At 34.3% G+C, this 12,174-nt stretch overlaps 1 protein-coding gene across 1 annotated transcript; it reads right to left on the reverse strand.

Moving 5' to 3' along the window:
* Positions 1 to 505: 505 nt before the first annotated feature.
* Positions 506 to 1,423, reverse strand: LOC118972020 (olfactory receptor 4C11-like). The gene has a single exon (XM_037016480.2). It carries the CDS (start codon positions 1,421 to 1,423, stop codon positions 506 to 508), a length of 918 nt encoding a protein of 305 aa, XP_036872375.2.
* Between the last annotated feature and the right edge of the window lie 10,751 nt (positions 1,424 to 12,174).

Here is a 12,174-nt window from a genome sequence, read left to right on the forward strand (position 1 = left end):
GCATGACCTTCTACAATTATTTGAACCTGACACTTTCTGTTGCCTCAGGAAGAACAATTAAGTTGAAAGGCCATGATCAAAAATGAGGAGACAGAAGTGTTTAATAAATGAACACTTTGAAAGAGGTAAAACTAGCCAGACTATAAATATGAAAGCTGTAATACAGATGCACAAAGCACCAGACAACCTGATGATGAAAAGCAGGGAAAACATTCAGTCATACCACAGTGATACTAGGCAGGCAAGAGAGACAGAAACACAGGTGCATATCTAGGCAATGGACAATATATACCTTTTTATACAACACCGTGTCTCTTCTTCTACATAAATTTGACTCAACACTAACCAGTAGGAGCATTCACATTCCTTATTTTCCTGTAGGAACTAACTCTCATATTCCAAGTTAGGATTTCAATAACTCTACAATAAGAAGGTCATATTCTCTATGGACATATAGGTCAACACAAATCATGAAGAAAAAATGTGAACTTCTATTTACCTTTCATCATCTGAGATCAACGTTTTCCTCCATAATTTCCTCATGGCATTTTTCTGCATTCCTCAGTGTATAAATCAGAGGGTTGAGCAAGGGTGTTCCAATTGTATAAAACACAGCTATTGTCTTGTCTATGGGGAAGGTGGTTGGAGGGCGTGTGTATATAAATATGCAAGGACCAAAGAACAAGATGACCACAGTGATGTGGGAGATGCAGGTGGAGAGGGCTTTTCTCCTCCCTTCAGCACTGTGGTTCCTCAGAGAATGCAAGATGATAACATAGGAAGACATCAACATGACAAAAATCACTGTACAGATGGCCCCACTGTTGGACACCAAAAGGAGATTGACCATGTAGGTGTCTGTACAGGCAAGTTTCAACAAGGGCTGAAAGTCACAGAAATAGTGATCAATCACATTGGGACCACAGAAAGGTAAACTCAAGGCCAGAAAAATCTGTGCTGAAGAATGCACAAAAGACCCAACCCAGGCCACAGCCACCAACACACTGCAGACCCTCCGACTCATGATGGTCACATAGTGCAGGGGCTTACAGATGGCCACATAGCGGTCAGCGGCCATGAGGATCAGGATGAAGATCTCCAGGCTGCCAAAGTAATGCAAAGAAAAGACTTGTATCATGCACTTATTGAAAGAGATAGTGGTCTTCTTCAAAAGGGCATCCACAATCATTCTGGGGGCAATGGAGGTAGAGAAGCAGGTATCAGATAATGATAGGTAGAAAAGGAAGAAGTACATTAGACTCCCAAGTGCCCGGCTGGTCTTGATGGTAGTAATAATCAGCAAGTTACCTACTAATATTCCCCAATAGAAAAGCAAGAAAGTGACAAACACTATTTTCTTCCTAACAGGATCCTGGGTCAACCCAAGCAGAATAAACTCAGTCACATTGTTGTTCAGCTGCATGATTTCATGAATGAAGAGAAGGGATGTGTGTGGATTGAATAACCTGCAAAAATAAAGAAATTAAACTGTAGTATGCAATCAGTTATTATGAAATATTTTAAGGAAAATCAAGTATTCTTTATCAGGTACTTTCTACCTGTGATTTCTTATTGTCATTTCAGTAAATACTCTGTTCCACAATTTTTAATGACCAATTCTTTGGGTGCTATGAGTCTCAAATAAGTTTGTTAATGTAATAATTTCTTACAGCACTTTTTAAATACAACCCCTCATTAGCTTTTAAATTCTGATAATTTTGTCAATTTAGCAAATATAAAATTCAGAGATATCCCATTTTATAATTTCCTTCAGTATTCTCATTTTAATAAATCTTGGTACATTTATGCATGGTATACCACTTGGCATTTAGTAATACCTGACTGTTCTGGTAGGTTCATGAATAATAAACTCATGCACCACTCCAAAAAGGAAAAATATGCATTCTTTGTACATTCATTTATATATTATGTATCATTAAATATTTACTCAAGTGTGTATTATTTAGAAGTAAGGAGTGTGGTTACTTCTTCAAAAAACTACCCTTACATATATTTTCTTTCCCTTAATAAATTTTCATCTCTTCAAAAGAGTTGAAATGTCTCTTGTCTTCCTTCACATAAAAAAACAACTCCTGGGAAAATGTCTGATGAACATATTTACATTTTAGTGCCAAAGATAAAAATGTCTTTTTGGACTTTGTGATCTTGGACAAAGATCTAAAATGGTAAGAAGAGTGAGTCTTGGTATCTTAATCACTTACTTCTTTCCCTAATATTCCAGCTTGAAAGGAGGAACAGGAAACATGGAGCCTTTAAATAATCTGCTGAAACCTTCAAGCATGACTGAGATCTTTGTTCTTAAAAAATACTAATGGACAGAGATCAGCTCTTTGATGGTCGTTAGTATCTCAAATATCCCCACTTCTATTTGTCTTTCTTTAATCTCTGAAAACCACATGCAGAGAATCAGAATTTCTGTAATTACCTTTCAAAATTACAAAGGAGATATAAGCTAATAGTTTAAATTTTCACAAGTCAAATTTTTAGTTTAAGCATTTAGATTCAGAGTGGTTGAGTCAGTGTTTCACAAAGCAGATTGTGTAGGAGCAGGTCATGATGGAGCTATCCAAACCACACATTCAAGGAACAGAACAGAGAAGCAGAAACGCGAGTGAGATGTGGTTTTAGAAAAAGGCAAAGTAGGTATCAGTAAGTGACTTCTTGATTAATTTTTTTCTGTCTTAGAACAGTCTATGGAATTTTGAAATATCACTTCTTTCAATGAAAATGTCTTTTTTAAAATTTGAAAAGGGATATTATCATGACCCTCATTTCCAAGAACAAAACCTTTTCTCTAGATATTTCTTGCCAAGTTGATGTTAAGAGACACTGCATGCAAGTAAAAACAAACTGAAGTGTGATGCATTTAAACATAATCTGAAATACTCACTTATCCTATTGTCTTCCTTCTCAGTCTCACCCATGCCTCAAATATGTTGTCTTACAAGTTGTGAGTTGACCAAAATTCAGCTTATGATAGATTCCAAAGACACAAAATTATCCTTGTATATATTTTCTTTCCCTTAGTAAATTTTCATCTCTTCAACAGAGTTGAAATGTCTCTTGTCTTCCTTCACATAAAAAACAACTCCTAGGAAAATGTCTGATGAAAGTATTCACATTTTAGTGCCGAAGATAAAAAAGTCTTTTTGGACTTTTTGATCTTGGACAAAGATATAAAATGGTAAAAAGAGTGAGTTTTGGTATCCTAATCATTAGAATGAGCTTATTCTCTCCTTTATTCATTTAAATGAATGTTGTAGCATAAACTATTTGAACTTGAAAATATGGTAGGCGCTGGAGCAAGAGGATTGGAGAGTCTCTATCACCCTGTGAGTCTGTAATTTTGACTACCTCCTGAGAGTAGTTTTGGTTTGGATGTAACCAATTCTATTAGCTTGTCCACTTATAGGACAAAGTTATCTCTTTCACCTCTGGACATATGTAGTTAAAATAAATTAAGGGTAATAAATGAATATAATTTAGTTAACATTAATTATTTTGAATTCTCATCAAATATTCAATAAATAGTTTCATGATGATATTAAAGGCTTACACCACAGTTTGTAGTTATAAAGTTCATTTCTATCTATTCATGTCCAAAATAATCCAGACTATTTTAGCTATATATTTATTAATTTCTCTGAAAAGTAGTCTCCCTGGCCTCAAGTCCACTTCAGGAATTCTTTTTCTATTAAACAAAAGGATTTTAAATCTACATTTGAGTCTATAATATGACATGTTCTGGAAAAAGGAGAATACAATCAAATCAATAAATATTTATTGAAGCCTGTGTATAAACAAGGTATATTTGAATACACTGGGAGCTTACAGACATTAGCAAATAAGCCAGATGGGAGCTCTGTAGTGGACATAATGTAGTTGCCAAGTATTAACATAAACAAGTAGGCGTAGGGCATCCAAACTCTTCTGAGCTGCTCCTGTTTTCCTGAAATGCCTCCTGTTCCTGCTGCTTTCCCTTCCTGTGAACTTTAGGACCCAACTGCTGAGAAACTCCCCTGCATGACCTTCAGTGATGGCCTGTGAGAAGGAAAATCCATTCTCCTGCTCCCTTAGGCCTTTATTGTTTTGAATTAATATCAAGACAGCATTCTCATAACACAAAAATATTTTTCATTTCAATCATTTCCTGGAATTAGAATACTGGAAAGTTCTAGTCCCATAATTTTATTTTCCACAGTTGCACCTCAATGCCTTGTACTTTGGAGGTGATCAGTAGAGATTCTAAGTTGAATATTCTTCATTACCACTTAAGATGTGATCATATTTATCTAATTGTTCTACTATACCTATTATAAATGACCTTAACAGCATGAACTACTGAAGCCTTCTGTTTATTGTGTATGATACAGAGGCAGACATTCTCATAATAAGACATCCTTGTAATATAAAATCAAGACAAATTTTATTAGCTTTTTAAGAGTTGTAATAATTCTGTACAGGAAGTACCAGAACAGCAACACCACATTGGCATTGAAAATCAACACCCGAAATAATGATAATCTTAAAGCACTTTTCTCATGAATGTAGGCCAGTAGATGTGCAAAAAACAGCATTTTCCATATTCCTCTAATATTGATTTATTTTTTTATGGATGTGGTCTAGGACCACATTTCCGTTTTTTTCGAGAAAAGTGCTAACACCTTGCACGAAGGTCTCAGTGGAATCTGACAACAAAATGAGTTACAACAATCTGAAGACAAAGGAGCACCAGTCATATAGCACATCTTCCAAAAACTGCTGTACTCAGCTCAACTATTCAGACAAGATAAGACAACTTTAGACAGACTAATTTGTTAAATCAATGATATGATAAAATCTGTTGCTTGAGGTGGGTGGGTAACAAAGAAGTACTGAAGGAAAAGCAGGTAGGAGAAGGTAAATAGATGAGGGAGATACATAGTGTAGGTGCTCCTTCCATGTTTCTATGTTTTATGGAAGATACTATGGTGGGAAACTGCTTTCCTTAGTTACTACCTCTTAAACTGCCCTTCCCTCCTGGTTGAGTTATACTAGACTTCTATCTTTGGGAGAATTCATATTTTCACTATATTTTTATGCAGAATGTATCATTAAGTGTGGGAATGTTAACAGTTCATGCCAAGATTCATCATCCCTCAAAATCCAAAATTAAACAGTAATTGACTTAGTCTCCTTGAAGTCCTTACTCAGGGTAATGGAATCATATGATCTCTGCTTATCTCTTCAGGACATGCCCTGGAAAACAGTTTAGCCTGAGATCAAAAAAGTCATCATAAAACTCAATACCCTTTACTTTTATCTGGTTTCCCCAAATCACATCGAATTAATATTTCCAAAACCTATATTAAAATCACAAGATTTGTGGAGGGACAGGGTGGATAAGATCAAGTATGTAAAAACATTGGGCAGGGACAAATATTAATGAAAAGGGAATATTTTTACCCAAAATATTTTCAGGAGCTCTCTATCACATATATGTCATGTCATCTTTCAGGATTTAAGATCCCCATTGTCATCTTTCGTCTGAGCTTTCTCTGAGAAGTATTTATTCTGATTTCAAATTAAATCTCAGAAGGGTGTCAATTTCAGATTATATTCTTACATTACCATTTGAGAAGACACAGGAGGCAATAATTATATAGCCTGATACAGAAATTATATTCAAAGCTTTCTCCTGGAGATGGAAAATCTGGAATTCTCCAGAAGTCTGAAGTTCACTTCCTCCATTAAATCTGCATAATTTATAAACAAGCACAAACTTTTCTACCTTTCTAGTACACATAACTCTTAATGAGGACTTTTCTTATCATGCTACCTTGCTTCAAAATCATTTGTGAACTTGTCTACACATTGCCATTTCTAGAAACCACAATAAGCCTTAATGCCTCCTTTATCCCTACTTCTAATGTTGGTTTTTCATATACTCGGTGCTCTTAAAAGACATTGATTTAAAGGCATAATTTTTGCCAGCACATATCTTCAAATTCGTTCCTATATTAACAGTAAATCTTGAAAACCTTGAGTTATTTTTTTATCTCCCACTTCTATTCCTTTCTCAGAGTGTTGGGGAAGAGTGTAGTCAAAATAGATTTGAAAATACATTAGAAAATTATGTTTGTTTTTTTTAAGTTGATGCTTCTCTGGGTAAAAAGCTGGAGATGATCTGCTACTTACCTGTTAGAAGATTCTCTGAATCAGTGTAAAGTCTGACCATCCTTTTTTGATACTGGCCACTTCACAGAACACTGAGAAAATATGTTCTTGTCTGCATTCCAGGTGGAATATCTTAAGAAATAATGATGTAAGTTTTTGAAATCCTGGAATGTATTATTCCCTAAAGTTTTCCTTCCTTTGTGTCAGAAACATCTTATATATGATAAACTTAACTTTTTGTTGAATGGTGAATAGGGTGCTAAAGAGAAAAATAAAAAAGAGCATCATTCATAAAAATGGACATTAGTCACCTGGAAAAAACTCTGCACCCAACCGGAGCCCTAAGGTGCTCCTCCCTGTGTTTTTCAATAGAAACCTTGCAAAACGGAATTTGTGCAACCACATATTCAAAATGCTGAATGAAAATAATTCTAGCCAAATACTCAATACTCATAAAAATGCGTCTTTTTAAAATGAAGAAGCTATAAAGACATTCTCATGCAAGAAAAGCTGAGATGAATCATCCCCACCATAACTGCTTTAGAACTAATGCTAAAGCATACTCTTCAAGCTGAAAGGAAAGGACAATAGGACAATAAACAACAGCATGAATGCATGTGAAAATATAAAACTTAGTTTATATAATTATATATAAAGACAAATACACAATATTGTACTACTTTAATGGTAGTATATACATTTTAGTTTTAATGTAAACATTAATAGACAAATGTTTTAAGAAGTATAACTACAAGAGCTGTTTAATGGAGACATGCTATAAATAGATATAAAGTGTGACAAAAAAAAACATGAAGTGTTTATTGGGAGAAGTAGAAGTGTAGATATGACTGATGTTAAGATGGTAGGAGTAAAACAGACTATTATACCAAAAGCTGCTTTAGGCAAATCTCAAAGTAACCACACATTAAAACCAACTATAGATGACAAAAAAGAGAAAACTCTACAGGAATCAAATAATATCACTGCAAAAATTCAACAACAAAGGAAAACAGAAAGAAAGGAATAGAATAACAAAATTGAAATAGAATGTCAGAATAAACCAATAACAAAAAAGAAGACTGAATTTAAACAAAAATTTTCCAACAAATACAGGTCCAAGACCAGATGGGTGAGTTCTACCAGATATTTAAATAATTACTAATACCAACTCTCCTTAAGCTCTTCTGAAAAGAAGAAGAGGGAACAAATCCAAACATTTTTTTGAGACCAACATACCTTGATTCTAAAACCCAAGGCAATAATAGAAAACTATACAGCAATTTTCCTGATAAGCACCAATGCAAAAATCCTAACAAAACATTCTTACACTGAAATCAGCAGCACATTAAAATGATCATTCATCACAACCATTTGAGATTTGTACCTGAGTTGCAGGGATGGTTCAGTGTGCAAAAAATCAATAAACATCATGCTACACAATTACAGAATGAAAGATGAGAACCACATTAACAACTCAATAAATTCAGAGAAAACTTTTGCAAAAATACAACACCATTTCATGACAAACATGCAACAAAATAGTAGATGTGGAACTCCACAAAGTAAGGTCATGCATGAAAACTGCACAGCTAACATCATACACAATGGTGAAAAAACTGACAGTTTCTTCTAGGACCCAGTATAGGACAAAGATGCTACTCTTACCACCTCTATTCAACATAATACTGGAAGTTCTAGCTGGAGCAGTAGGCAATAATAAATAAATAAATAAATAAATAAATAAATAAATAAATAAATAAATAAATAAATAGACAACCAATTCAGAAGGGCACAAGTAAAATGATCTGTTTCCACATGACATGATCACATATGTGGAAAAACAAATACACAAACACACCAATGTTAGAACAAAGGAAATCAGTTGACAGACAAAACAATCAATGCATAAAATTCAGTGGTGTTACTATACATTGACAATGAAGTATTCAAAATGAAAACACCATCTCATTCACATTAGCAATAAAAGAATAATTACTTAAAATTAGCCTAAGCGAAGTTTTTGAAACCTTGTACACTGAAAATTATAAAACATTGATGAAGAATATTACAAAAGACACACATAAATGGAAAGACATCCTCTGTTCATATATTAGAAGAGTTAATATTATTAAAATATCTTAGTACTTGAAGTGATCTACAGATTCAATTCCATCTCTGTAAAATCCCACTGATGTTTTTTAAGAAATAGAAAAGAAAATTCATCTGAAGCCACAAAAGACCTCTAACAGCCAAAGCCTCTTAAGCAAGAACAAAGCTGAGGCATTCCAATTGTTAATCTCAAATTCTATTACAAAGCTATAGTAATCAAAATAATAAGGTATTGGCATAACAAAAACAGGTATATACCAGTGGAGCAGAAGAGGGAATCCACAAATACATCCACATACATGTGATGTATGTAGCTAACTGATCTTCCATATGGGAGACAAAACACATGCATATACTATATATTGAAATACAGTGTGTGTTTTTTGTGTATATATGCAAGACAGAGACATATACATATAATGGAATATTATGAAGCCATATGAATTAAGAAATCCTACCATCTGTGACATCATGCTTTTAACTTGAGGGCATTATGTTAAGATAAATGTCAGGCAGAGAAAAATACATACTGCATATCACTTAAATGTAGTATCTAAAATAGACAAACTAATATAAATTAGAGAGCACAATGGTAGTTACCATTGGCTGGGGAATAGTGGACATAGGGAAGATTCTGGTCAAAGGGTAAACTTCCAGTTTTAAAACAAATAAACTCTGTGTATCTAATGTACAATATGATAATTATACTGTATTTATAGACGTGAAATACTGTCAATAATACTTTATTATATATTTGTAAGTTGTTAAGAGAGCAGACCTTAGGTTTTCTCACCAAAGAAACGGGATGGTAATCATGTGTTGTCATAGAGGTGTTAAGTAATGCTATGGAGGTAATCATTTTGTAATATTTATGTGTATCAAAACAACAAGTTATACATTTTGAACTCATACAAGGGTATAGTTTAATTATATCTCTTCTAACCTGGATTAAAAATAGCAGTTCACACATGTCAGGATGGCTGTTATTAAAAAGACTCATGGTAACACATATTGGTGAGAATGTGGAGTGAAGGGAACACATGTACACTCCTGGTGGGAATGTAAATTGTTACGACCATTACAGAAAAGAATGTGGAAGTTCTTCAAAAAGTTTAAAATAGAACTACCATTCATAAATCCTACTGCACACTATCTATATAAAGAAACTGAAATCATGGACTTGGAGGAATATCTGCATTCCGATGTTCACTGCAGCATTATTCACAATGGCCAAAGCATGGATGCAATCTTATCAACTTTGACTGATAAAGCAATACGCAAAATGTAATATATCTGTTACCAAGACTTAAAAAAGAGAAAAATCTTCCATTTGCAACAACAGCATGGATTAAGCTGTAGGACATTATGTTAATTGAAATAAACAAGGCACAGAAGGAGGTATACTGCATGAGCTAACTGATATGTGGAAATCACTTAGTCCAGTTCACTTAAGCAGAGACTCTAGTAGTGGTTACCTGGGGCCAGGGATTATGGGGAATGGTGAGATATTGGTCAACGGATACAGGTTTTAGTTATATAGAATGAACAAGTTCTAGAGATCTAGTATACAGAATGGTGACTATAGTTAACAATACCATATGGTATACCTGAAAACTGCAAAAAAATAGATCTTAAATTCAGTCTTCTAATTGAACACACACACACCATGATAACTCTGCAGAGACAGAGGATATGCTAATTAGTTTAATGGTGGTGATGTTACCACATCATTAATATATCAAAAATCAAGTTGCATACCTTAAGTATATATAATTTTTGCATGTCGAAAGTATCTCAATAAAGCTGTTAAAAAGTGGTAGTTGAGTATTTAGGTTCAGTGAATGACTCAAGAAGTTATAATCTTCATTATATTCTACCACCTATCTTAAAGCTAAAATAAGTACAGGTTATAATGATTTTATCAATTTCTTAATGTTTCCTGTGTTTTCAGCCACATAAAAAGATCTTTTAAATAAGGTATAATGTGGGATAGAGGTATTTGTTATTGACATGGGAGACTGTAAATAACTGGTTTAAAGCCTGACTTGTGACACTTCTTCTTTTTTTTTTTTTTGAGAGGGCATCTCTTATATTTATTGATTAAATGGTTGTTAACAACAATAAAATTCTGTATAGGGGACTCAATGCTCAATGCACAATCATTAATCCACCCCAAGCCTAATTCTTGTCAGTCTCCAATCTTCTGAAGCATAACAAACAAGTTCTTACATGGTGAACAAACTCTTGCATAGTGAATAAGTTCTTACATCGTGACCAGTACAAGGGCAGTCATCACAGAAACTTTCGGTTTTGATCACGCATTATGAACTATAAACAATCAGGTCAAATATGAATATTCATTTTATTTTTATACTTGATTTACATGTGGATCCCACATTTCTCCCTTTATTATTATTATTATCATTATTATTATTTTTTAATAAAATGCTGAAGTGGTAGAAAGATGCAAGATCAAGGTAGAAAACACAGTTTAGTGTAAGAGAGTAAATGTAGATGATCAGGTGTGTGCCTGTAAACTAAGTGTTAATCCGAGCTAGACAAGGGCAATAAAACATCCATGGATGCAGAAGATTTCTCTCAAAACAGGGGGGTGAGGTTATAAGCCTCACCTCTGTTGATCCCCAATTTCTCACCTGATGGCCCCCCTGCAACTGTGCCTGTCTTAGTTTGTTCCTCTCTTGAGGAATCTTACCTATATCTGGCTAACCAGTCATCTTCCGGGGCCATACAGGGAAATGTAAAGTTGGTAAGTGAGAGAGAAGCCATATTGTTTGGAAAGGTTAGCTTTTTACTTCTTTGCAGATTTATGCCCTGTGGCTTCTATGCCCAGCATTTGTCTTGAGGTATCTTTACCACTTGAAGGAATTATGATACTCTGTAAATTCGATATGAGGCACGAATTCTATTTAAGGGTTGTAATTAGGAATGAAGAAGAAAAGCTATAGAAGTAGCAGGCGGAAGAAAACATGGGAAGATTGATTATTTCTTTGACATATCTTCTTGTAGAGTAACTTAAGTATGTATAGGTTTTAAACTACTAATTAAATTGTGCACACTCATTAACATAATAGGAATACAGTTACATAACCAAAGCAGATCTATAATTACCAGCCATCTCCAGTGAAACCAAGAAAACCAGTTAGGAACCTTAGGCATTTGTGAAAACTTATCTATGATATGATGGATATTGTCCAACTGTACTTGAACAGTCTGAGAGAAATCAGACAAATTAAAACAATCCATTCTTGGGAACTGTTCACATCCCATATGTTCTTTTAACAGTAGATAGTCTGTAGTTGTAAGATTTTGAAGCGCTACAACTTGCACTTCTCCTAATTCTTGGTTGAGTTCCAACAGTATAGATCCAGCCAAATTTGTTGTTTTACTGTATGCACAGGCCAGCTTAGATATCTCCTTTTTCATTCCCATGGCAAGTCCAGGAACCGGTGGGATGAATGCAGCTATAGCTGTAGCAGCGCCTGGATCGTTGTTGAGGTTTTTTGTTGACCATCTTCTGCTTTGCATCTTCCAGAGAGTGGTAATGTTGGAAGTTCTTCTTCATATAGTACCTTAGTTCATTTTCTGGGTAGCCAAATTAGGCTTTGATCCTCTGTATAAACACAAACAGACCCTTTGCCCACACTTTGATATGCCCTTTATACCATTGTGTAGAACTTATTGGAGGTCACCACACAGGAACTGCTTTTTTTTAAGAGAACGGAATATTATCAGAAAAATGTACCTCCATAGCCGATCATCTGACACCCTTTAAATGATCAAAATCAAGGATATTTAAAAGATGCATTAATCGTTGATTTACAGTTAGTTTTATCCTATCAGGGAGTAATCCCCCTTTTATTTCTTTCT

The sequence above is a fragment of the Manis javanica genome, chromosome 18, assembly GCF_040802235.1.
Source record: "Manis javanica isolate MJ-LG chromosome 18, MJ_LKY, whole genome shotgun sequence".
In the NCBI taxonomy this organism is placed as follows: Eukaryota; Metazoa; Chordata; class Mammalia; order Pholidota; family Manidae; genus Manis; species Manis javanica.

Excerpts from the sequence above, each read along its gene's own strand:
- LOC118972020 (XM_037016480.2), bottom strand. The coding sequence starts at position 1,423 with ATGCAGCTGAACAACAATGTGACTGAGTTTATTCTGCTTGGGTTGACC.